Source organism: Lampris incognitus, chromosome 10 (assembly GCF_029633865.1).
Source record: "Lampris incognitus isolate fLamInc1 chromosome 10, fLamInc1.hap2, whole genome shotgun sequence".
Lineage (NCBI taxonomy): Eukaryota > Metazoa > Chordata > Actinopteri > Lampriformes > Lampridae > Lampris > Lampris incognitus.
The window spans coordinates 3,315,690-3,342,937 of record NC_079220.1 but is presented as its reverse complement, the minus strand read 5'-3'; the positions used below and the strand labels follow the sequence as shown (position 1 = coordinate 3,342,937).

The following is a 27,248-nucleotide window of genomic DNA, read 5'->3' as shown; positions in this document are numbered from 1 at the left end:
CAAAGTTCAGTTTGAAGCAAATGTGCAGGTCACAAGTTTTGAGGGGGTTACAGATTTTGGTGGAACACCGGCCAAGATACTCCCGCGGCAGTGGGCCTATTTAATTTGAAGGGAGCAGACTGGTCAACAGTATTACCCGGCACGGTCATATTTAACAACATGTCAAACATTTAATTAAACCCAATCAAATGCTGGATAATGTTTAGCTTTCTTTTCTAGCGCCTATTCATTTCTCTTCCACGCTCCCCCTTCCCTTCCTCCATGATAATTGTGTTATCCTCTGTCAACGTTGTATCGTGCAAATTGTGTACACACTACATCCACTGCTCCGCTGCTCTCCCTGGGGTTTCTTCTTCCTGTTTTTTTCTCCCGCTGTAATCTGACCCTCGAAGTTTTTCAGAAGGATGGCGCCCCCTGCTGATCTCGAGGTGCCATGGCTGAAATAAGCGTCGCCTCCCCAAAAATGAATGTCTTCAAATTGTAGAATTCTTGTAGAAAAGTAAATTAGTATTCTTCCCTTTACAGAATGAAAGAGTTTTCTTTTCTTTTGTTATGTTTCTTATACCCCTTGCATTAACAGACATAAGAGAGATGTCGTTTTCTAAACAAAACACACAACACAAAACACGCAAAAAAATGAGGATACATTATCTGAACTGTTGCAGAACAAGAATAATGATTTTTACCTAAAAGACGTTGTATTGTAGCAAAACCTTGAACATATTAATTTTCCTTATCGAAACACCGCTTGCCTCGTAGGTTGCAGTATCCCAGGTTAGTTCTGGCTATGGCGCGACTCTCTGTCCATTGATGAAAGCACAAGGGCCTCGGAACATGGTCTTAAGACCTGCCTGCCTGGCTTGCGCAGCTTTCGGCCTACAGCTTTTCAGCTTTTCGCGGGGATATTCGGTGGCCGAGGAAATTGATGGACGACAGGCCAAACTGGCACTTGGCTGGGTTTACTATGAGTCCATCTGCACAGCCGCTCGAACAACTGCCGGAGCTGCGTCAGGTGCTCCGCCGCTGATGCGCTGGCCATGAGAATGTCATCCAAGTAAACAAACAAGAACGCCATATCCCGTAGCACAGGGACTCGAAGAGTCCAAATGGCGTGATGACCGCTGTCTTGGGCATGTCCTTAGGGTGGACCGGTACCTGGTGGTAGCCTCGCACCAAATCTACTTTGGAAACGATGGTTGCCCCCGCCAGGTGGGCGGAGAAATCCTGTATGTGCGGGACGGGGTACCGGTCAGGGGTTGTGGCGTTTTTCAGGCGACGAAAATCGCCGCAGGGATGCCAACCGCCATCAGCCTTACAACGCCTCGGCACAATGCCGAGGCGTTCCATGGGGGCAAACTCCTCCCTGGCGATCGCGAGCTTAGCAGAGTCGAGGCGCCGAGCACGTGCGTAGACCGGGGGGCCGTCGGTGGCAATATGGTGCTCCACGCCATGCTTAGCCACCTCTGACGAGAACGTGGGTGTGGTGAGGTCAGGGAACTCTGCGAGCAGTCGTCGATACGCGTCTCCGGCGGCGAGCATGTTTGACAGGCCGGGCGTCCCTGCACCTCCCAGTGTGCACGGGAATGTAGCGAAAGAGACAGCATCGATCAAGCGACAGTTTGTAACATCCACCAGCAGCCCGAAGGCGCACAGAAAGTCCGCGCCCAGGAGGGGAACCGACACCGCGGCCATAACGAAGTCCCAGCCGAAACGCCGCCCGCCGAAACACACCTCCACATACCCGGTGCCGTAGGTACGTATGGGCGTGCCGTCCCGCGTCATTCCTCCCAGCTCGAACTGGGCCTCAATGTGCGGAAACCATGGCCGGGGACGGTGCTGCCAAAACTCGGGCAGCATCACCGTCACTGCTGAGATGCTAGTGCTAACATGAGCCATCCCGTTAGCATCACCCGGAACCGGAGCGGTGTCGTCATCGCTTTGGGTCGACATGTTCGTTGTCAACGTGCGGGGTCACCGATGTGGGAGTGCAGGGATGAGGAGACGGAGAGATCGAGTCGAGTCCATCCCGTTTACTCGCCACACAAAACAACACCGATACAGTACAATCTCCCCTGGCAACCAGCTGACCAACCGCTAGGCTGCTGCCAACATGGCTCCACCCCGGAAACCCCAATCAGTGCCTACGTCATCACTCTAAAATGTCTGCCTTAAAGGAGCAGCAGCCCCTGGTGAATCTACCCTCAAATGTGTAGGGGAGGAGTCTCTTATTTCGCCCGTCGAAGTCAATCCTTGTGTATATATCTGAAGACGGTTGTGTTGTTATTCTATGTTAAGTACACTGAGTGAGCCACGAAACCAGCTGTGCAAACCTACATGGCCAATACATGATGCTGATTCTGGGTATAACAAAAATAGGTTTCAAGATTTGTAATGCTGTTTGCGCCAAATTCCTACCCTACCTATGTTACGTAACTTAAAAGTAGTGACAATTTTTGCCTCTTTTTATGCGGCAGGAGTGAAAATTACTCATCCTCCACATTTTTTTGTCATATAGTTTCAGAATGACGGAGACAAAGAAAGGTGAATCAGTTCATCTGGACACGTTTATTGGGAGAAACGTTTCAACCCTCATTTGTGTGACCTCTTCAGTCTCAACTGACTGCAACTTGGCTGCAACTTGATGTGGCGTCCACAGAGTTCATGTGGTCGGAGAAATGTGCTACATCGTGAGATTTAACTTAAACCCAGGTGTCGTCCAAAAATCTGAACCAATGGCTGGGTGGTGTGCCTGGATAGCACTTCAGAGCCCTATTTTCCACTTCCTCCACAAACTTAGCCACTACAGGTAAAACTGGGGGACCCATAGCACACCCCTGCCTCTGCCTATAGTACTGCCCCTTGTACCGATCGTTGTTTTCCGTCGTTATGCCACTGTGTTGTTTATAAGGGTGGGGATACCTGCAGTCACTTAACTGAGGCTGAAGAGGTCACCTAGATGAGTGATGAAAAGCTTCTCCCATAAACGTGTCCAGGTGAGCTGATATAACTTTCTGTGATTTTCCTACCTGGATTAGTGAGCATGCATAGGGAGAAACGATTGACAGTTGGTGAACAATCTACTCTGTGCATAACTGTAGTCCACTGACTTCCGGTTTCTACTGCAGCGGTCATACCAGTTTCCTGTTTGTTGGCGTGTGCTGTCGACAATGGCAAATTTTTCGCGATGCCTGCAGGATTTACCACGGATAAATGTCAACCACATGCACACAACTGTCCACACACTTTCACCTGCACCTGCCAGCACACGGGTGAAAAGTTTCAAGTTGTACATATCAAGTTAGGGCCACCATTATGAGGATGAGGATACTCATCCTCATCAATGCAGGTGAAAGTGTGTGGACAGTTGTGTGCATGTGGTTGACATTTATCCGTGGTAAATCTTGCAGGCATCGAGAAAAATTTGCCATTGTCAACAGCACACGCCAACAAACAGGAAACTGGTATGACCGCTGCAGTAGAGACCGGAAGTCAGTGGACTGCAGTTACGCACAGAGCCGATTAGATACTAAATAGAACGTACGTACGCTCTACATCAGTGGTTCTCAGCCTTTTTGGGGTCCTGGACCCCCTGCGTATTTTTGATCTACCCTGAGGACCCCTCCACCTGATCTTGGGGGAGGGGGGTTGCAATTTGATAGAAACAGTAGAAACTGCATTTTAAATTGCATTATAGCATTTATTCACTCTTTGGGGCAAAAATAAGAGCTTTCAGTTGTAACTTAGATATAGTTAACAAAACAGAATTCTTATGCAGTAACTTTCAGATATATGTAACAAAACAGAATATGTATTCAGTAACTTTCAGATATATGTAACAAAACAGAATATGTATTCAGTAACTTTCAGATATATGTAACAACACAGAATATGTATTCAGTAACTTTCAGATATATGTAACAAAACAGAATATGTATTCAGTAACTTTCAGATATATGTAACAAAACAGAATATGTATTCAGTAACTTTCAGATATATGTAACAAAACAGAATATGTATTCAGTAACTTTCAGATACATGTAACAAAACAGAATATGTATTCAGTAACTTTCAGATATATGTAACAACAGAATTTTTATGCAGTAACTTTTAACAATGCAAACGGGAGCGAGATCTCTTATTAAGATACAATAAATTACACTTGTGAAACAGATGTAATTAGAGAAAAAAATCCCGTTACCCTTTATAGTTTAGGTAGATAAAGGTCTCAGTCACATTTGAGTAAAATAATCCTATTTCCATAAATGTCATAGGATCTTTTTTTTTTAAAAGATATTTTATTTTCACGGACCCCTTGCAATTACACCACGGACCACTAGGGGTCCGCGGACCCCCGGTTGAGAAACACTGCTCTACGTGATGATTTTTTTTCATGGGCAATTTTTTTTTTCCCCAGATGATGTGCAGATTTTTAGCCATTCTATTATCTCAAATGGCTTGGGCAAAAAATCAATTCGATTTATTTTCATTGAAACCAACGTACAGGCACGTGTAAAAAAGAAATGAGGGAATAGCGCATCTAGATGCTGTAAATGGGGGGGGTCTTATGACCTCGGGGAGACCCCCCCCCCTCTGGGCTATGCCCCGAATAACGCCTGGCTCCGCCCCTGGCAGAGCCTAATGGTTCCGGGGACAAAGGAACTCCGGAGGCGTTCGTTCAGCCCTGCAGCGCCGCTTCCGCCGCCGCAGCCGGAACTCCGGTAGTTTTGGGGTCCGAGTGTTTGTTTCCACACGGACGGATTTGACCGTTCCTCACACAAACGGCGATGGCAGTCTTCCGGACGGTGAGTGCAAAGGCCAGCGTTTATTTATCACCGCGTTTCTGCTCCGTCTTCTAATCATTAACCCGTGCGCGCGCCCGTCGTGGGTTTTTTTGGGGGGGCGCGCGCACGAGCAGTCAACGCGGAAACGAGGACGCGCGTGTCACGTCTCGCACCCCGGACTATCGGCGACGGGCCGAGCGGTTCGTGTCCAGTGCCCCGAGTCGGTGGAGCCGGTTCAGTAAGAAGACTTGTTCAGGGCTTGACCGGAGCGCCGACTGCGTAGTCCCCCACCCTCCCCCCTCCCCGCCCTGCAGAACGTCTATTCTCGCTGCCCCTAAATGAAACATTTGGTGCTATATTCATATCTGGTGCGCATGCGCAGTAACGTTAAGCGTTAGCCTGCCCATTTAATGTCGATCTTGACGAATGACATTTATCCGGACTGCAGCTCAAGACCGATGTTGTTGAGTCACCGCGGCTGAACGTTAGCGACGGGGGTTGTGCGTTTGCGGTCTTGAACACGCCCCCGTTCGAATGAATGACTTGAGTCGTTGTCCGCGAGCGGAGCGGATCTCTTCAGGAAGTGATTCGGTTAAGTTCGGTCACCCAGAAGGGTCGTTCGTTCGCGGACGACGCAACACTGTGCAACACTGTGCAACACTGCGCAACACTGTGCAACACCGCACAACACCGCGCAACACCGTGCAACACTGTGCAACACTGCGCTCCTGTTACGCAGCCGGGGGCTAATAACAGCTGGTTAATGCGCAGTCAGTTTTAAAGCATAAACTCCCTGTATGTCTGCGTTGCTCTCTGTGGACAGGCCCTTTAGTCCCGATCCAGGCCCGACCTGGGGGGGAGGGGGCGTCCCATGACAGGCAGACAGAGAGACGGACAGAAATGTTGTTGATTCCTGGGGGGACTTTTCTTCGTACCGCGGTGGGACAGTACAGAACATGAGACTTAAGTAAGATCTGGCAGTAGAGTCCGAATCAGGTTTATTGGCCATGTAGGTTTGCACTACATGGAATTTGACTCCGGTCCCATGGCTCTCTCGGTGTGCTTTTCTGTTTGGGTCAAAATGATCCATTTGAAATTACAGCTACTAACCATAAACCGTGTTAATATTAGTAATAAGTGAGATAAGGATAGGACATATTGGGCATTTTCAGGTAAATATAACAGTTGTATTGCTATAAAATCTGGCCCTGTGATGGTCTGGCTGCTCCCCGCCTGCCGCCCATGACTGCTCGGATAGGCTCCAGCATCCTCGTGACCCTGCGAGCAGGATAAGTGGTTTGGACAATGGATGGATGCTATAAAATCCAACCCAGATAGCAAAGTTGCTGCGGCCCGGACCCGTCCCACACCTGACACTTTCATCCGGCCCACATACCGCGTGGAATGATGGCACTTGGGCGGTCCGCTCCTGTTTGCCAGATCTGGGCTGGAACCGAGCCATAGCAATGCCGCATGTGCCACATATTTGCCAAAGGTGGGCCATATTTGTTTTGTGATGTTGGGGCCATATTCACCATTTACCACATGGGGCACTTCAGGGTCACATCCAGATCACATGTTGCCCAGAGCACCGCATCTTTGACAAAAAAGGCCCACATGTGATTTGGCATATTTGGGCCATTTTTGCTGTTATACATGTGGGCCACTTCAGGCTCACATCCATTTTGTCAGGGCCAGAAGAAGGCCGTCAGTGCCGCACCATCGCCTGAAGTGGCCCACATCCGGATGCTGTCTGGGAAGGGCGACTTGGGTCAATATGACCGGTGAACAATACATCCATTGCTAATTAGTGAACAGAACTCGAGGATTAACACAAGTCAAGTTAGTTTTATTTGTTTAGCCCAATATCACAAATTACAAATTTGCCTCAGTGGGCTTTACAGCAACACAACATCCTGTCCTTAGACCCTCTCATCGAATAAGGAACAACTCCCCCCAAAAAAACCCTACAACACAAGGGAGAGAAACATTTAAACGTGACTGAGTGGAGGTTTTTTTTTTGCTTTTGCGCAGTTTAAATTTGGTGGCTTTCTGTCAAAACAGAAAGTCTCAGGCACTCCAGATGTCCCAGGTTTCTGAATGGATCTCCATCGTCAGAATTGTTTTGAAGAATACATTTAAAATAGTGCAGTATTACACAAAGTCTGAATACAAAATGATTAACCACAGTACAAGAGAAAACTGAACAGACTATATACATCCATCCATCCATTATCCAACTGCTTATCCTGCTCTCAGGGTCTACACCCTATATGAAGTACTATATACATAGGGGTACGGAAAATGCATAAAATAACCAACCACATGTAATGTCTTTATGCATGCTCAGTAATCCAGGTAAGAAATCACAGGAAGTTGAATCAGTTCATCTGATTCTGATCACTCACCATTCATAAACGGTGTGTCCAGATCAGCTGATTCGACTTGCTGCGAGTTCCTTACCGGATTATTGAGCATGCATAGACACTGTAGCCAGCACTTTGCAATTAAGTCAAATTGACGCAGCTGAGAATTATGTAGTGTAGCTGGGAATTACGTGAACTATGGCCTACACGGCCCCTCACCAGCCAGTGTAGGCCGTAATTCTCATCGTGGCCTCCACTGGCTGATGAAAGGCCACGTATTATGAATTATGCCCTGCACGGCCTTAAGAGAGGGTGTGTAGGCCGTAGTTCTCAGCTACACTCTCTCACACACTATTTAGCCCTGTGATTGTGTGGCGGGACGGCCCCGAAGACTGGGGTCATTGACCGGATACAGTTGGGGAGAAAAGGGGGGGGGGTCCAAAAATCATAAGTGTCTGCCATGATCAGAAACCACCATACATGTGTTGTGAGTGTCGTGCCGGCCGTGGTGTGACCGTTCTCCGTCTCTGCACACTTTCCTCGGAAAACCCGCGAGCCACGCAAAGAGTTTTATAAAGTCAAGTGTTCTCTCATCCATTGGGATGCTCATTTCATCCATGAACAAGTCATCCGAGCAACTCCTGCCTGTTTTCTTCCCTTTTATTTTGTGTTCTACATTTTTTGCCTCCACTTATCTGACTTGGCCTCGTTGTTCCTGTTGTGTGAGCTATTTTAAGCACATTGCTTTGCACCAACTGTCCCTTACTGATAGATATGTGTACACACACGCACACGCACACTGCAGACAAAAAGCAAGTGTTAGACACACTCACAAATGCACACAAAATGCCGACCTGTTGCACATGTTGTGCTGGCCCCGGTGTTTCTCAGATGAGTTTTCCAGCTTGACCGGAGGACGGTGAGCTGCGGCGTGGAACCTCGGGGCCCCTCTCATATCTCACAATTCAGAACTTTGCCGTCTGTCTGTTTCACAGGCACTCCATGGACGGTTCGTTCAGGGCCTCCCCTTCTCCTTGGGGTCTTTACGATTCGCCAGCTCCTCGTTTAAGGTAATGAGGGAAAACCACGTAAAGGACTGTCTCGCCGCCGGCTGATGTGAATCTCCGCCCACTGGAATTCCTTTATGTTTTTATTGTGGGTTTGTTTTTGGCTGTACCTGCCTGGTTAGGTATGAGCCCAGACTTTTCTTCAAGACTTGCAGGTGTTCGGGAACATCGTAAAGTGCTTGTGAAGTGCTCATGACAGGGACGGGCGTCCGGGTGGCGTGACGGTCTATTCCGTTGCCTACCAACATGGGGATCGGCGGTTCAAATCCCCGTGTTGCCTCCGGCTTGGTCGGGCTTCCCTACAGACACAATTGGCCGTGTCTGCGGGTGGGAAGCCGGATGTGGGGGTGTGTCCTGGTCGCTGCACTAGCACCTCCTCTGGCCAGTTGGGGCGCCTGCTCGGGGGGGGGGGGGGGATAGCGTGATCCTCCCACGCGCTACGTCCCCCTGGTGAAACTCCTCACTGTCAGGTGAAAAGAAGCGGCTGGCGACTCCAAGTGTATAGGAGGAGGCACGTGGTAGTCTGCAGCCCTCCCCGGATCAGCAGAGAGGGTGGAGCAGCGACCAGGATGGCTTGGAAGAGTGGGGTAATTGGCCAAGTACAAATGGGAGAAAAAGGGGGAGAAATCACACCCCCCCCCCCAAAAAAAAAAGACTTCCAGGTGTTTGGAAACAGGGAGGAAGTCCCAGGTTGCTGATGTGTTAAGAAGTTGGATGTCTTTTTGTGACCTTGACCCCTGCTTAGTGTTGAAATAATAACTGAAGATTTTATGTGCTCTGTCTCCTTCTTTCCTGCGCTGTCCGCATGTTGTGTAATTATCTAATTCAGTTTAATTGACAAGATCACTGAGTGTTGCGACTGCTTTGTCGTGGTTCTTTTGTCAAAGCATGCTCTCTCCATGTTGATGATGGAAATCATTGTTTCGGTCGCTCCGCTCCTCTTCCGTCTGTTTCCGCCTCCTTGTCCTGTCCCACCCCAGGCAGCTGATCTTACCATCGAACACAACACGGCACCCAAACCCAAGCCGGACCCTTCCTCCTTGGTGTTCGGCAAACAGTTCTCCGACCACATGTTGACCATCTGCTGGTCGGAGAAAGGCGGGTGGGAGGCCCCTCAGATAAAGCCCTTCCAGAACCTGTCACTGCACCCCGCCTCGTCCGCCCTGCATTACTCCATAGAGGTGAGATGGCTTGTCTTTCAGCTTTCTGGATAGTGGTGATGCTCCCGAATGAGCCAAGCGAGCCTGTTGGACACCCTGCTTATCCTGTCAACATAATCTTAAATTCTGTGTGTGTCCACATTTTATCTCCTTATCAGCTGTTCGAAGGCATGAAGGCGTTTCGTGGAGTGGATGACAAAATCCGTCTGTTCAGACCCATGTTGAACATGGAGAGGATGCATCGCAGTACAGAGAGGAGCTGCCTTCCGGTGAGTCTTCGCCTAATCCATCTCCCACAACGCTGACAGCCACCATTAGTTATGGATTTCACTGAACAAAATTTAGAGAAGTAAAAAAGAAACTGATAATGATATTCAATACTTGTCCATGTTTTTTTTTTGTTTTTTTTTATCAAGTGAAGGAGTTCAAGTATCTTGGGGTCTTGTTCACGAGTGAGGGTAGGATGGAGTGCGAGATTGACAGGCGGATTGGTGCAGCATCAGCAGTAATGCGGACGTTGTACAGCACCGCTGTGGTGAAGAGGGAGCTGAGCCAGAAGGCAAAGCTCTCAATTTACCAGTCAATCTTCGTTCCAATCCTCACCTTTGGTCATGAGCTTTGGGTAGTGACGGAAAGGGTGAGATCACGGATACAAGCAGCTGAAATTAGTTTTCTCCGTAGGGTGTCTGGGCTCAGCCTTAGAGATAGGGGTGAAGAGCTCAGACATCCGGAGGGAGCTCGGAATAGAGCCGCTGCTCCTTCGCATCGAAAGGTGCCAGTTGAGGGGGTTCCAGCGTCTGATTAGGATGCCTCCTGGGCTGCTTCCTTTGGAGGTTTACCGGGCACGGCCAACTGGGAGGAGACCCCGAGGTAGACCCAGAACTCGCTGGAGGGACTACATGTCCAATCTGGCCTGGGAACGCCTTGGGATCCTAGGAGGAGCTGGAGGGCGTTGCTGGGGAGAGGGACATCTGGAGTGCCCTACTGAGCTTGCTGCCACCGCGACCCGACCCCGGAGAAGCGGCTGAAGATGAATGAATTTTGTTTTTTTTATCATTCATTTTTCTTCCCTGTTTTGGTCTACTCCTGTTATTTTGCACAATTGGCACATCCACTGTAAAACACTTCATTTAGTGAACCAGTGACGCTATGGAGGATCTTCCCATGTGCTTGGACTGTATTGACTGGGATGTTTTCAGGACTGCCACCAACAGCCTAGATGAGTACACTGCGGCAGTGACGTCTTACTTAAGCGCCTGTGAGGACAGCTTTGTAACATCGCACACCAGGGTTAGTTACAACAACGACAGTCCGTGGTTTACAGCTAAACTCAGACAGCTAAGGTTAGAAAAAGAGGAAGCGTTAAGGAGTGGGGACAAGGTTTGATTTAAAGAGTCTAAATACAGGTTTAGCAAGGCGGTGAGAGATGCTAATGACTGTACTCTGAGAGACTTCAACAGCAGTTCTCAGAAAACAACTCGGCCTTTGTCTGGAAGGGCCGTATACAGATCACCAACTATAAACTGAAAGCCCCCCACTCCACAAATGATTTGCGCCTGGCCGCCAATTTGAATGAGTACTATTGCCAATTTGAAAGACAATGGGTCAGTCCTGACACCGTACCCTGTGACTCCGTACACCAGCTCCAGACCAACAGCTCCTCCTCGCTCGCCTCAGCAGGGGCACAAGCTCCTCCACAACTGCCCACCTTGGAGAACCCTTCCTCCCCTTCCACAATGACAATTCTGTCCATCTTGAAGAGGGACATTAACAGGCTGTTCAAGAGACAGAACCCCTGCAAAGCAGCTGGACCAGATTCTGTCCCTCCCTCCACCCTGAAGCACTGTGCCGATCAGCTGTCTTTGGTGTTCAGACAATTTTAACACTTCACTGGAAACATGCTACGTACCAAACCTGCTTCAAGACCTCCACAAACATCCCCGTCCCAAAAAACCAAGGCCCAGAGGACTGAATGACCGTTACCTTGTCCTCTGTGGTAATGAAGTCTTTAAGTGTCTTGTACTGTTCTACCTTAAAACCATCACCAACCCACTTCTGGACCCCCTGCAGTTTGCCTACAGAGCCAACAGGTCTGTGGACGATACAGTAAACGTGGCGCTCTACTTCATCCTCCAGCACCTGCACGCTGCAGGAACCTATGCCAGGATCCTGTTTGTGGATTTAAGCTCTGCCTTCAACTTCATCATCCCGGATCTGCTGCAGGACAAGCTCTCTCAACTGCACGTGCCTGACTCCACCTGCAGGTGGATCACCGACTTCCTATCTGACAAGCAACATGGAAGCAGCAAATGAAGCTAGGGAAACAAGTCTCTAACTCGCAGTTCATCAGCACCGTTTCTCCGCAAGGCTGTGTCCTTTCCCTTCTACTCTTCTCCCTTTATACAAACAGCTGCACCTCCATTCACCAGTCAGTCAGACTCCTGAGGTTTGCTGACAACACCACCCTCATTGGGCTCATCTCTAGTGGGGATGAGTCTGCCTACAGGTGGGAGATTGACCATGTGGTGTCCTGGTGCGACCAAAACAACTTGGAGCTCAACGTGGAGATGGTTGTGAACTTCAGAAAGAACACACTCCTACCCGACCCCATCAACCCGTGTGGCTCCCCAGTCGACACTGTGGAATCCTTCCACTTCCTGGCTACCATAATCACCCAAGACCTCAAATGGGAGCTGAACATCAGCTCCTTCTCCAAGAAGGCACAGCAGAGATTGTCTTCGTGCGGCAGATGAAGAGGTTCAGCCTGCCAAAGCCAATGATGGTACATGTTTACACTGTCATCATTGAGTCCACTTTCACCTCCTCCATCACCATCTGGTACGCCGCTGCCATTTCCAAAGACAAGGGCAGACTGCAGCGTATCATTCGCTGTGCTGAGAAGGTGATTGGCTGCAACTTGCCAGCCCTCCAAGACCTGTACGCCTCAAGGACACTGAGGCGAGCAGGAAAGATTATGGTCGACCCTTTCCACCCAGGCCATTGTCTCTTCCAAACACTCCCCTCTGGCAAGAGGTTTAACGTCTATAAAAACCAGAACTTTGCGCCTCACGAACAGCTTCTTCTCCTCAGCAGTGGACCTTTCCAACAAGCCCCCAGACACCCACTGATACTGACACGTCTCCCACCCCCTTTAACCCTCTCTCCACACCACAACATGACATACACCTACATACATGCACACACACACACTCACATGCACAAACACAGTGCAATATATCTGCCCTATTGTGCCCTTCGTACATGGAAACTTTGCATAAAGCCTGCACTACCCTGTAAATAACTCGTATTCTACAACAACTTCTCATTCTGTAAATAACTTATTTAAAAAAATTCTCATTCAACCTTTTTGAAGGCAAGGTAAGGAAAATTTATTTATATAGCACATTATAGAGATGTCGGCGCAAATTCACGTTTGCAGCGGCCTCACCCGGTAACGGTGTGGGAAGATGGCGGTGTGAATTCACGTTTGCGGAGGCCTCACCCAGTACTGTCCATGCAGTGTTGTTGTCCATGTCTGCATCTAAGTTTGTCTTTGTTTGATGGCTGGGTGAGCTGACGCTGGATTGGCTGGGAGAGCTTGGCCTGCTGCGTCCTGTGGGCCCAGGGACCACGGCCCTGCCTGGAGCTGTGCCCGAAGAGGTATCACCGAGGGTGGTCCGACAGGACGCGGAAGTGGGGCAGGCTAAGCTAACTGCTAACCCATGCAGACCGGCAAGTTCCGATAACACTGAGGGCGGTCTGGTGGCGGCCTTGCCTAGCCTTGACTGTGTTTTTAGTGTCGTCGTGTGGACCAGAGGAGGCGCTAGTGCAGCGACCAGGACACATACCCACATCCGGCTTCCCACCCGCAGACACGGCCAATTGTGTCTGTAGGGACGCCCGACCAGACCGGAGGTAACACGGGGATTCGGTCCAGCAATCCCCATGTTGGTAGGCAGCGGAATAGACTGCCACACTACCTGAATTCCCATGTGTTGACAATTTGTAGAAGAACTGTGGACATGTAATTAGAAACATTTTTGAAAAAGCCTGTTGAAAATTGTACTTGCCATATTCCGATTGTTTCCACATGTTGCACCTTATTTCACCTTTATTTGTTTTATTTTTTTGTCCTGTGTGTGTATATATATATATATTTTTCTATTCAATTGTATATTATTCTTTTAACTTGTACCTTACTGTTGCTGTTAATTTTTCCCTCGTGAACCAACATACCGAGTCAAATTCTTCGCATGTACTTGAACTACTTCGCAATAAATATAATTCTGATTAAACTTTATTCTTGTGTTTTGAATTGGTGTGTCCTGTTGTCTTCAGCATGTTCTAATTATATTTTATTTTCTCTTGTACTTGTCCGTTGTACTGTATATTAATCTCTTCTTTAACCCAGTCTGGTTGTAGGTGTTAAAGATTTGTCTAATCTTCTCTAATCTCTCCCGTCTTTCCAGTTGTTTGACAAAGGAGAAATGCTGGAGTGCATTAAGAAGCTGGTTGAGGTGGATCAGGAGTGGGTTCCCTACTCCCAGGACGCCAGCCTCTACATCAGACCCACCTTCATAGGAATTGAGGTCAGCCTTGGTATCACGTCATTAAAGCTACACTCCAGAAGATTTAAATAAAAACCTCCTTTTTGATCATTTCTATCACTGTCATATTTAAGACCATAACTAATCCATAAATATCCAAACCTTTTCGTAGTATTTGATTAGAATGGAAGATGGCCAGGAAAAACTAGAGTGTTTTCCATCTTAATCATAGTAGCCAAATGAGGATGAACGCAGGTAGTGTTGAGTTTGAAGAAGACGTGAAGTTGTTGTGTCTAACAAGCAGATATGACAGAACAGATAGTATAACATCAGTAATTAAAACTTGGGTTTAACCAAGTGTTTGTTTCTGACACAGCAGCCCTGCTGACTCTCATTCCCTTTGAACTGAGCTCAAACAACACTTACGTGGGAGACAGTAACTCCATTGTGATATTCAGGACTGTAGTTTTATAGGCAAGAGTGATGAAAAGTATGGAAATGGCTGTGGTGAATACATATTTCAAGAAGAGGGAGGAACACGGGGGGATGTATAAGAATGGAGGAAAGTGGACACAGGTGGACTATATCTTATGTAGAAGGCGTGATCTTAAAGGGATTGGAGACTGCAAGGTGGTGACAGGGGAGAACGTAGCAAGACAACATCGGATGGTGGTCTGTGGGAGGACTTTGGAGGCCAAGAAGAGGAAGAGGGTGAAGGCAGAGCCAAGGATCAAATGGTGGAAGTCGAAGAAGGAAGACTGTTGTGTGGAGTTCAGGCAGGAGCTAAGACAGGCACTGGGTGGTAGTGAAGAGTTGCAGGATGGCTGGGCAACCACTGCAGAAATAGTGAGGGAGACAGCTAGGAAGGTACTTGGTGTGTCATCAGGACAGAGGAAGGAAGACAAGGAGACTTGGTGATGGAATGAGGAAGTACAGCAAAGTATACAGAGGAAGAGGTTGGCAAAGAAGAAGTGGGATAGTCAGAGAGATGAAGAAAGTAGACAGGAGTACAAGGAGATGCAGCGTAAAGCGAAGAGAGAGGTGGCAAAGGCAAAGGAAAAGGTGTATGGTGAGTTGTATGACAGGTTAGACACTAAGGAAGGAGAAAAGGACTTGTACCAATTGGCTAGACAGAGGGACCGAGCTGGGAAGGATGTGCAGCAAGTTAGGGCGATCAAGGATAGAGATGGAAATGTGCTGACAAGTGAGGAGAGTGTGCTGAGAAGGTGGAAGGAGTACTTTGAGGGGCTGATGAATGAAGAAAATGAGAGAGAGAGAAGGTTGGATGATGTGGGGATAGTGAATCTGGAGGTGTGGTGGATTAGCAAGGAGGAAGTGAGGGCAGCTATGAAGAGGATGAAGAGTGGAAAGGCAGTTGGTCCTGATGACATACCTGTGGAGGTATGGAGGTGTTTAGGAGAGATGGCAGTGGGGTTTTTAACACAATCTTGGAAAGTGAGAGGATGCCTGAGGAGTGGAGAAGAAACTGGTACCGATTTTCAAGAACAAGGGTGATGTGCAGAACTGTAACAACTACAGAGGTATAAAGTTGATCAGCCACAACATGAAGATATGGGAAAGAGTAATAGAAGCTGGGTTAAGAGGAGCGATTGCAATGTTGTTATTTCATTTAGCAGACGCTTTTATTTTTTAAGCGGCGTACAACTGAGCATTAATACAGCGCAAGCAAGGATCTAGTCAGGAGAAGTATGTAGGAGTGTTGCAGGATATGTATGAGGGCAGTGTGACAGTGGTGAGGTGTGTGGTTGGAATGACAGATGGGTTCAAGGTGGAGGTGGGACTACATCAAGGATCGGCTCTGAGCCCTTTCTTGTTTGCCATGGTGATGGACAGGTTGACGGACCAGATCAGGCAGGAGTCTGCGTGGACTATGATGTTTGCGGATGACATTGTGATCTGTAGTGAGAGTAGGGTGCAGGTGGAGGAGAGCCTGGAGAGGTGGAGGTATGCACTGTAGAGAAGAGGAATGAAAGTCAGTAGGAGCAAGATGGAATACATGTGTATGAATGAGAGGGAGGACAGTGGAATGGTGAGGATGCGAGGAGTAGAGGTGATGAAGGTGGATGAGTTTAAATACTTGGGGTTCAACCGTCCAAAGTAACGGGGAGTGCAGAAGAGAGGTGAAGAAGAGGGTGCAGGCAGGGTGGAGTGGGTGGAGAAGAGTGTCAGGAGTGATGTGTGACAGAAGGGTACCAGCAAGAGTTAAAGGGAAGGTTTACAAGATGGTTGTGAGACCAGCTATGTTGTATGGTTTGGAGACAGAGATGAAGATGAGAAGATTTTCACTGGGAGTGATGAAGGAGGACAGGATTAGGAAGGAGTATATTAGAGGGACAGCTCAGGTTGGACAGTTTGGAGACAAAGCAAGAGAGACAAGATGGAGATGGTTTGGACATGTGTGGAGGAGAGATGCTGGGTATGTTGGGAGAAGGACGCTGAGTATGGAGCTGCCAGGGAAGAGGAGAAGAGGAAGGCCAAAGAGGAGGTTCATGGATTTGGTGAGGGAGGACATGCAGGTGGCTGGTGTGACAGAGAGAGATGCAGAGGGCAGGAAGAAATGGAAACGGATGATCCGCTGTGGCGCCCCCTAACGGGAGCAGCTGAAAGTAGTAGTACTAGTAGTAGTAGTTTTAGTGGCGAGACCTGGGAAGACACTGACTTTTATCAGACTCCTAGCACCAAAATACCATTCGTAATACCCGCAAAGGTACCACAGTGCTATCCAGTGAATCTTCGTTTCCTACTAACCATCTTCTCCTCCTCCCCGCAGCCCTCCTTGGGGGTGTCTCGGGCAGGACATGCAATGATCTTTGTCATTGTTGGCCCTGTGGGACCTTACTTCACCACAGGATCATTCAACCCTGTTTCCCTGATGGCAGACCCAGCCTTTGTCAGGGCCTCCAGAGGAGGTGTGGGGGCCTACAAGATGGGAGGGTGAGTTTGGCAGTTGGGTGTCCTTGTCCTTCACTCCATTCTCATATCGAGTATCATGCTGCTGGCCTGACCGCAGTAAGCAGCGATCACAGCAAAAGATATCTATTGATGGTGTTCCGAAATGGCAGATGTAGCCTCAAGTTTACGTTTATTTCTAAATTCGTCTGTCCTGCTTGATTTGACTCATTGTTGTTATTCACATCTGAGCAACCGAGGAGAGGATTCAAGTGGAGTTACACATAGCCCCTTGGTGGGCTAACATTAACTATGTTAATTACATTTCCCCGTGAGCTCTTGATGCTACAGGTCGCACCGGAGCACTCAACACAAAACATGTTGTGAGGAAAAAAAAGAAACATAGATAAGTCGCTTCGGTGTATAAGGCGCATTTATATGGTGGTGCGGGAGTGATGCGCAGGTCAGGGTTTTTTAATACCCGCACCCACCCGACCTGTTATGAGAGCCAATCCACACCACCCAACACCCTAAAATATGTGCTAATTAAAGGGCATCTGGGTATCGTAGCGGTCTATTCTGTTGCCTACCAACACGCGATCGCCAGTTCGAATCCCTGTGTTACCTCCGGCTTGGCCGGGCGTCCCTACAGACACAATTGGCCGTGTCTGCAGGGGGGAAGCCGGATGTGGGTATGTGTCCTGGTCGCTGCACTAGTGCCTCCTCTGGTCAGTCAGGGCGCCTGTTCGTGGGGGGGGGGGGGACTGGGGGGACAGCGTGATCCTCCCATGCACTACGTCCCCCTGGTGAAACTCCTCACTGTCAGGTGAAAAGAAGCGGCTGGTGACTCCACATGTACCAGAGGAGGCATGCGGTAGTCTGCAGCCCTCCCCAGACTGGCAGAGGGGGTGGAGCAACGACCAGGACGGCTCGGAAGAGTGGGGCAATTGGCCAGGTGTTGTTATTCGTCCGTCGCAGCGACAAGGACCGTCTAGTCATCCTGTGATGGGTGACTGATGACTTGCCCGATGATTAAGGTGAGGAAGAGTTGCGCATCATCAACCCCACTCTCTCATCCGAGACCACCTACTACCAGTGGCAAGACTAGCAAGACAACTGGCAATGGAGACGGATGCAGATTTTTCCTCAAGGTTTCTTCCTGAAGCCTTTCCCATTGATGAGTATACCCGCAAGGCAGCGGAGGTTTTGAATCAAGAGTTCTCCTTCTCCTAGAGGAACTGCCTGACAAGGCAAGCGAGCTTCATCTACCTGGCCGGGTACAATTGAGGAGAAAAAGGGGGGGAAAATGTGCTAATTAACCACCCGAACTGCACTGTTGTGGTTTACATGCCATGCATAAGTGCCTTTTATGTATTATATACAGATAGAGGACACTACTTCTATGCTCACATGTCCATATAGTTTTCAGCTATCTAATTTGTTGTGCAATACCTTTTTATTATGCACTGTCTGCACTGCCACTGTTGACTTGCCTCATCCAAGTGCCTTTATTATAGATAGATAGAGGATGCTACTTCATCATATCTATCTTCTTTTTATATTTTTATCTAGTTTTTCTATTGTTGCTGGTCTCTGAGAGCTACCAAGCATAATTTCGTTTTATGCCTACAATGACCAAGTGTCTTATCTTACCTTGAGGATGTTGGGTAAGTGGCATAGACTCAAAAGACCCTGTTGACTCAAAATCCCCAATTTCTCACTTCCTTAATTGGGCTTTCCCCCCTGTTTTTTCTCTCTCTCGCTCTGTCTCTCATATTGACATCATCTCTGCATCCCTGCCCGCCTTCCTCTTCTTCATGCCGTGACCATCTTCATCAGTAACTACGGGCCTACGATAGCAGTGCAGAACGAGGCGCTGAAGAAGGGCTGCCAGCAGGTCCTGTGGTTGTACGGCGAGCAAGAGGAGATCACCGAGGTCGGCACCATGAACCTCTTCATGTACTGGACCACCGAGAACGGAGGTCAGCCAGCCAGCTTGTCTCTACATCTGAGTCAGAGTCAGAATCAAGTTTATTGGCCATGTAGGTTTGCGCATACATGGAATTTGACTCCGGTTTTGTGGCTCGCTCTGTGTACTTAATAGGGGTGTAAGAAGACATCGATACACTCGAGTATGGCGATATTATCTTTTGTGATACTGTATCGATTCTCAAAACCACTATATGGATTTTTAATTGTTTCCATGTAAAGGTTTGTGACAAACATTGTGTTGTGTGTAACCCCACGACCGCTAGATGACAGTGTTGTAATCTATCTTCAGCCATTTGACTCTTCCACTCCAACCCAACAACGTAAACTGAGACAGGAAGTAGCATAAGCACAAAGAACACAGGCCTGTGAAATCACAATATATCACCATATATTGACTCGTAACCCCTGTATCGTGATGCGTATTGTATCACCGGATTCTCGCCCTACAATATTTAGCCTCTTCTCATTTTTTGACATTTTGACATTTCCATTCAGCGGTGCGTATTCACAAGATCAAAATTCATATAAAAATATCTTGATGGAAATGTAACTGCTGACACGGGGTGATGGGATTTGCTGTAAGTTTTTGGACGATAGGTATTTTGAAGAGGTGTTTTCTTGTGTCTGCAGAGAGGGAGTTGGTGACGCCTCCTCTGGATGGGATCATCCTGCCCGGTGTCACCAGGCAGTCCCTGCTGGACTTGGCCAGATCATGGGTAAGACAGAGAGCGAGGAACCCACCTGGTTAAGAAACAGGAGATGAATAGGATTTATAAACAGACATCTATTTAGGGCGGCATGGTGGCGCAGTGGTTAGCGCGGTCACCTAACAGCAAGAAGGTTCTAGGTTCGAGACCCGGGGTAGTCCAACCTTGGGGGTCGTCCCGGGTCATCCTCTGTGTGGAGTTGGCATGTTCTCCCCGTGTCTGCGTGGGTTTCCTCCGGGTGCTCCGGTTTCCTCCCACAGTCCAAAGACCTGTAACTCAGGTGAATCGGCCGTACTAAATTGTCCCTAGGTGTGAATGTGTGTGTGTGGGCCCTGTGATGGCCTGGCGGCCTGTCCAGGGTGTCTCCCCACCTGCTGCCCAATGACTGCTGGGATAGGCTCCAGCATCCCTGTGACCCTGAGGGCAGGATAAGTGGTTTGGATAATGGATGGATGGATGGATCTATTTAGGACCGCTGTGCGAGTAGCCTGGTAGGATGGTGTGTAGTTTGTTGATGTTAATGACGGTCCTCTATTACGCTTCATTCACCAGCAATACATTTACATTGAGACCCTGACCGACTTAAAATCTGCTGTCAAAACCTGTTAACCGCTATGCAGGGACGTCCGGGTAGCATAGTGGTCTATTCAATTGCCTATCAACACGGGGATCGCCGGTTTGAATCCCCGTGTTACCTCCGGCTTGGTCGGGCGTCCCTATAGACACAATTGGCCGTGTCTGCAGGCGGGAAGCCGGATGTGGGTATGTGTCCTGGTCGCTGCACTAGCGCCTCCTCTGGTCGGTCGGAGCACGTGTTCGTGGGGGAGGGGGAACAGCGTGATCCTCCCACGCGCTTCGTCCCCCTGGTGAAACGCCTCACTGTCAGGTGAAAAGAAGCGGCTGGTGACTCCACGTGTATGGGAGGAGGCATGTGGTAGTCTGCAGCCCTCCCTGGATCGGCAGAGGGGGTGGAGCAGCAACCGGGACGGCTTGGAAGAGTGGGGTAATCCCAAGTACCGCTGGCACCCACTGTGTAGAGTATCTTACACATCAATGTTACTGAAATTCACCTGTCGAGGAATGTCTGTTATGTCGGTTTGCGATTCTTCCTGGTCGAATTCAGAATCAAGAAAACAGAATATGACGGTGTTCACGCTTCACCCGTAACCAGTCCTCTCATTTTGAGGGGAAAGTGAATATGGGCTCTCACTGACGACATCTCTGTTGATGGATGCATGCCTTTACCTTGGGCCAACACGACGTGGAGGAGAGGGAGGGAGAGACATGTAAACAGAACAGACCCACCGACTGCGTTTACGTGCACAGTTAAGTGGAGCTACGGTTACAGCTCCATTAGGCCATTTAATTGGACTACTGTCGTTACCCCAGTGTACAAGAAATGGGGGCGAATCGGTTTATTGACGGAAGTACGTCCGATCCCATCATCACCGCTGCGGGAGCTATGGATCATGCGAAGAATGCCTAGGCCAGTTCAGGGCCGATTGAAGCCTGTACATGCCAGAGTAAATCCATCCCCAACCGCATTATCTAGGTGTGTTAGTCCGACTTCCAGAAATTCGATTTAGTACGATTTCAGTCAGACTAACAGGTTTACATTTATTTTAAAGTCCAGTTTTAGTCGCAATAACACAATAAATCCACTTTTCTAACATCATGTAAACGTGGTCACTGTTTCTGTCAGGTGATCTGGTTTCTGTCAATGCTTCCATCAGGGTGAGTTTAAAGTGACGGAGCGCAAGGTGGTGATGGAGGAGCTGATGGGAGCTCTGGACTCGGGCCGGGTTCTGGAGGTGTTTGGAGCCGGGACGGCCTGCGTCGTCTGTCCCGTCAGCAGTCTGCTCTACCGAGGGAAGGTATTCTGTCTGCAACCTAATGATGAAACTCACATTTCTTTTATCTTTTCTTTTTTTCCTGTTCAAGTTTAATTGATTTGATCAGTTTTCAGTTTCATCCTTCCTGGAAATATTCTGATTACTCTTCTGTCTGTTTATCTATTTTATTCTCTCTCTCTTTCTCTCTCTCTCTCTCTCTCCCTCGCTCAGACTTATGATATCCCTACCATGCAGAACGGACCAGACCTGGCCAAGAGGTTCCACAAAGAGCTGACTGACATTCAGGTGCCTTTCTACTCAGGAATTTGTTTGTAAAAAAAAAAGAAGATTTCATTGTTTCCTCAGAGAAACTGAATAAGGATTCACTCCTCATGATCTAACTTTCATTTCCTCTTTGCTCTTCTTCTCTTGCTCTCGCACAGTATGGACGCAAACGGAGCGAATGGGCTGCACTAGTGGCTTAACTGTCCACTCACACGTGTCAGCGGCCTCAAGAATAGAAGAATAGTCCCATAACTCTTATCAGCAGCCCCCCCTGGAACTCACTAATGCACTCTTATTATTGGTTGGCCTGAGGGGGCGGGCTGAACCGCCCCGTCACTCATCTCGGGTAACTTTTGATAACTGTTTGTCCAGTTTCTGCATGGACCCTCAAAGGAAAAGGCTCAGCCTTTTGAATTCAATGGCTTGGATTCAAAAGCAACATTAATGACAACATGCAATATCTGGTTGTCGGTCTCGCAACCTGAACCCACGTCAGGTAAACCATTCTGCTAGTCAGCAATAGGAGTTTGAAGCAGCTCTCTAACAGGGTTAGAAACGAATATGAACACACAAGCCAACAACTTTCATCCCCATAAGGTGCTGGTCAAAGACATGAGATCAGCTTCTCCAACGACAATCTAAAGATTCTCTCTTTCGTGACGGGCGTAGCGACCCCCATAATATAGTCAGTGTTTCAATTTAAATCTAATTGACCGTGTTTCATAAAACGATAGCTGACTAGCTAGATTGTTGTGTTTCGTAAAAGGCTACGGTCTATTGAAAAGTGCATTATTTTAGCGTCGTGCGTTTATTAGTCACCGTGTTCAACGTATAGCAAGCAGCTCATTTCATGCGTAGGAGAAAGCTCCTCGTAGTTAACATAGTAAACACTTCGTCATCTGAACAACAAGGTCACCTTGACAGTCACCCATTCGTCAACTTGTTTTAATGGCGGGAGCTGAAATATTTGCAATAAAAAAAATGCTTCTGCTTGGTAATCACGGTTAATACGCCTGCCTGTGCCCCTGAGCAAGGCAGTGGAAAGAAGAACCGGAGTTGGTCCCTGGGCGCTGCAGCGGCCCACTGCTCCTCTACAACAGGATGGGCTAAAATGCGGAGAACACGTGTCATTGGAATGTGTTCGCACCAAACGCGAGGCAGTTTTTTCGCACGCTTGATAGGACGCATACAGCATACGGTCAGTGCGAGGACGCGAAGCGACGCCAGTTCGCGCCAGCGCGACGCGAATGGCGCGAATAACGCGTTATCGTTCGCGCCATTCGCGCAAGTCGAAAATAAAATCCGCGTGTCGCGAAAGCCTATCGGCGTTTAGATTCTCCTGACGTCACCGGCGTCCCGTCGAGTCAGGAAATGGAGGGCAAGCGGGTCGTCGCGGTTTCGCGTACTCGATCCTGCGGCCAAGCTCGCGCACGTAAAGCGAGGCCGAAAATTCGCCGCGCGTTTGGTGGGCACACAACGTAAGAATACAGCGTCAAACAAAGGGGCTTTCTTCTGATGTAGGAGGTCAGCCAGTAAGCTAGCAGCTAGCTAGCTAGCTAGCTGGCTTGTGCAGTTAGCTAGCTAGCCAGCTAGCTGCACAAACCGTTACTCTCAGTCTCACTTCAGGTGCATTTCTCAGCAGGAACAACCCGGGATGTTTTCTCAGTTAAACGCATCGGTACCCTATCACATGTGAAATAACAAGTTCTCATAGGAACGTAACGGGAAATTAATGGTAGGAAGCCTGACAGACATCATGGCAAATGCTTGGCTGCCGTCACACACAGCCTACATGTTGATCTGGAAGGGCCGTTTAGAGGTCGAACGTGTTCCTTTGGTTTTTAAAGGAGCCACATCATTCAGATTCTACAGGTGCTTTTTAGGTTGTTTTTTAACACCTCTGTACGTTTCCACTGATCTCGGTTATGGAAGATCTGTATGTGGCTAGGGTCATTTTAGAGGAAGAGGGCTTTTATGTGGCTTTATTTTATTGATGATTTATTGTAAAAGGGTGCAATCAAGGACAAAATCCTGTCACACGACTGAGATTTAAAGGAGGAGCCGTCAAGGTGACTTTAAGCACGCACAGACGGGGTGATGCTACACTTCAGCGCACGTGCTAGGCTAACGTAGGCTAACGTAGATGTCCTGGCAGCGACTCCTGCATTGGACGTGTGCGTGTGCGCGTGTGTGTGTGTGTGTGATGAACATGTAAGCAGTGTGTTGTCACAGGAACTTGTGGGTTTGTTTTTGTGTTGTTTTAAATTAGATGTCTGTAGGGGTTTTTTAATTTTTTTCCCAGTTTGTTGTTATGGATCAACACCTGTAGCATCTTCCAAGGGTCTTGGCCCGTCTCGGCATCCGTTACACATAGAGAGGGGCTGTCGTCTCTCCCTCCGTTGTTGGTTTTCCTCTTCGAATGTATTTTTACTTTCTGCACACACACGGCTGACACGCTGCACATCTTTCCTTCTCTTCTGTCTAAGTGCCTGATCTCGGTGTGTCGTTGTGTCCTGTGGGTTTTTCCAGTTGTTGTTTTGCTTTTTGAATAACACCAACCTGCACTATGGGGTTATTGCTAGATACTTTCAGTTACGTGTCATTAGTTAAGTTTCTCTTTTTTTCTGTTTGTGGGACGTTGTTAACTTTTATTATGCTGTTACCTTTATGTGACTGTTTTTACAATAAACCTGATCTGTGGTCAGTGACCGCTGCCGTCTTTCTGTTCCCTTCAAACTGTGACAATAATAATAATAAAGGCTTCGTGTCTTTTCAGAAGTACTCGGTGCAAAATGTCTGTTGTCATTTTGTGTCTCATCAGTAGCACAGTGTTATGTCTGTACTGGGGAAGAAACCTCAGGTAGTAGTAGCCTGTCATACCCAGGAAGGAGGCGACCTGGGCGGCCGAGCAGGGCTCAGGGATGGCCTGAATGGCGTCCACGTTGGATTGTAGTGGAGTTACACCGCTCGCTGACAGCCGGAACCCCACGAACTCGATGGCTGGCACAGACAGGACACATTTCTCAGCATTGAGAGTTAGCTTGTGCTTGGACAGGCCTGCGAAGACCATGTTGAGGCGCTTGTCGTGGATTTCACTGGTGGGCCCGTGTACCACTATATCATCCAGATAAATGGCCACGCCCGGTATGCCAGCCTGCACGGAGACCATGACTTTCTGGAAGCAGCTAGGGGCGGAGCTGAGACCGAAAGGCATCCTGGTGTAGCGAAACACTCCTGCATGTGTCACAAAGGCTGTAAGGTTTCGGCTGCTGGGGTGGAGGGGCACCTGTCTGAGGTCGAGCTTGGAGAACACCTCAGAGCCATAGAACTGAGCACTGACAGTCTTCTCCACCCACTCCAGCCTGCCTGCACTCTCGTGCACTGCCCGTTACTTGGGTCAGTTGACCCTCATATGCATTCATCACCTCTACTCCTTGCATCCTCATCATTCCACTGTCCTCCCTCTCATCCACGCATATGTATTCCATCTTGCTCCTACTGGCTTTCATTCCTCTTCTCTCCAGTGCATACCTCCACCTCTCCAGGCTCTGCTCCACCTGCACCCTACTCTCACTACAGATCACAATGTCATCCCCAAACATCATCGTCCATGGAGACTCCTGCCTGATCTCATCTGTCAACCTGTCCATCACCATTGCAAACAAGAAAGGGCTCAGAGCCGATCCTTGATGTAATCCCACCTCCACCTTGAACCCATCTGTCATTCCAACCACCCACCTCACCACTGTCACACTGCCCTCATGCATATCCTGCACCACTCCTACATACTTCTCCGCACATATTGTCCTTACAAGAACAACAACAACTTTATCTGTAGAGCACCTTTTCTTAACAATGTTACAAAGTGATTTACAAAAGAAGTGAAGCCAGACAAGGCAAAAATGAGAATAAAACCAAAGGATATGAGCACGGAGGAGGTGAAGACAATAAATGAACGAGACCAAATTAATAGGAGTGAAAACAGTAGAAATAAATAACATATCAAGCATTTCCAAAAGCTTACACAAGGAGAAAAGGTTTAAGAGAAGCTAGAGACTTGGTCAGGAATCAGGAACACTTTCTTTTGTCATTTGAAATGAAATTTCGTGTCCCCCAGTTGAAAGCAGTGCAATACAAAGACATCCAAAAACTACAAGAACACACATATCCAAGCAAACACATATATCCAAACTAAACAAAAAAAAAAAATCACTGTCCAAGGGGACGAACACCAGTCAGGAGGACTGTCGGAGCTGCCGGTCTGCATGGGCTAGCAGTTAGCTTAGCCTGCCCCCCCTCCCCCAGCCCTCAAACGAAGTCTGGTGTGATGTGAAGATGTGTCTGAGTTCAACAGGAAGAGAGTTACATCTCCATCATCCCCATCAGCGGTCACTCGGGGTCGACTATGACTGTCCTCCTTCTAGGTCCTTGTGGAGCTTCAGGTGGGCATAGAGGCCGATTGTGGAGCCGCATATTTGGGGCAATGTGGGCAAGGGTGTGAAGAAGTGGCTGAGGACGTGGTTTGGGCCTTTCTGGGAACTCGCTCCTTTCTGAGTCTGCACTTGTGTTCAGCAGCACAGCGGAGGTCATGGTTGCAGTGCCCAGCACCCTCATGGACAGCCAGTCTCCAAAGTGGTTGAGGACGTGGTTTGGGCCTTTCTGGGAACTCGCTCCTTTCTGAGTCTGCACTTGTTTTCAGCAGCACAGCGGAGGTCATGGTTGCAGTGCCCAGCACCCTCAGGGACAGCCGGTCTCCAAGGCCTCCCTGTTTGTTTGTTTTTGTTGTTTTGTTTTCTAACAGCAAAAGGCTGCGTGGCCACAATCACCCTTTGTGGAAAACTGTGACATGTGAACAACCAGCAGGGCTCCTTCTGTGGACCTCAATGGTCGAGAGGGTGAATAAATCACTTTCGTATTCAGGAGGAAGACCGTTTAAGGCCTGGAAAGTGAGCTGTAACATTTTACAACCAACTGAAAGTCTAACAGGGAGCCAGTGTGGTGAGGCAAGCACAGGAGACATACAGTCATGCTTCCTACCTGATTTGTTCCCCCTTACTTCTTGAATCTTTCCTCCCGGCTTAGCCCCGTCTTACACCTGATCCTCATGACTTCCGTCTCTTTCTTCCTCCCTGGACAGTCTGCTTGCACCCCCACCCCCACCGCCCCCACACACACTGATTACACGTGGGTTCTTTCCATGGTGTCTACCGCTGCTCATATGGCCACAGTTAGTACATATCCCCACAAACATGTGTACACACAAGAGAGCCGTGTCCACTGCACTGAGTGGGTTTGGGAGTGAAGGGCCTTACTGGGTAGCTGATGGGAGCCCAGGATACTTTGTCGGGCAGGATTTCTGATTCAAAATGCGACATAACTGATCTTGTTGCACACTTCTCTCAGTCACTCATCCTGAACATTCGGTGACTGCCACCAACTCCGTTATGTTCTTTACCTCTACTTGAACATCAAGTACCACCGGTACCGGGTTTCAGCTCTACCAGGACGTTCGTTACATCCGTCTGTTGTTCCAGTTACAGCTCAACAACAGATGGATGTAATTAGGTTAATGACGTTTCCTTTATGAATCCCCTCGGGGGA

The 27,248-nt window shown here is 48.5% G+C and overlaps 1 protein-coding gene across 1 annotated transcript; it reads left to right on the top strand.

Moving 5' to 3' along the window:
• Nucleotides 1-4,782: 4,782 nt before the first annotated feature.
• bcat2 (branched chain amino-acid transaminase 2, mitochondrial) lies at nt 4,783-24,398 on the top strand. Its single transcript, XM_056287766.1, has 11 exons — nt 4,783-4,802; nt 8,143-8,217; nt 9,195-9,395; nt 9,533-9,643; nt 13,844-13,963; nt 16,713-16,876; nt 18,671-18,813; nt 19,454-19,539; nt 21,264-21,404; nt 21,594-21,668; nt 21,806-24,398. The coding sequence occupies exons 1-11, from the start codon at nt 4,785-4,787 to the stop codon at nt 21,845-21,847; spliced, it is 1,176 nt and encodes a 391-aa protein (XP_056143741.1). The 5' UTR covers nt 4,783-4,784; the 3' UTR covers nt 21,848-24,398.
• The last annotated feature ends 2,850 nt before the right edge of the window (nt 24,399-27,248 follow it).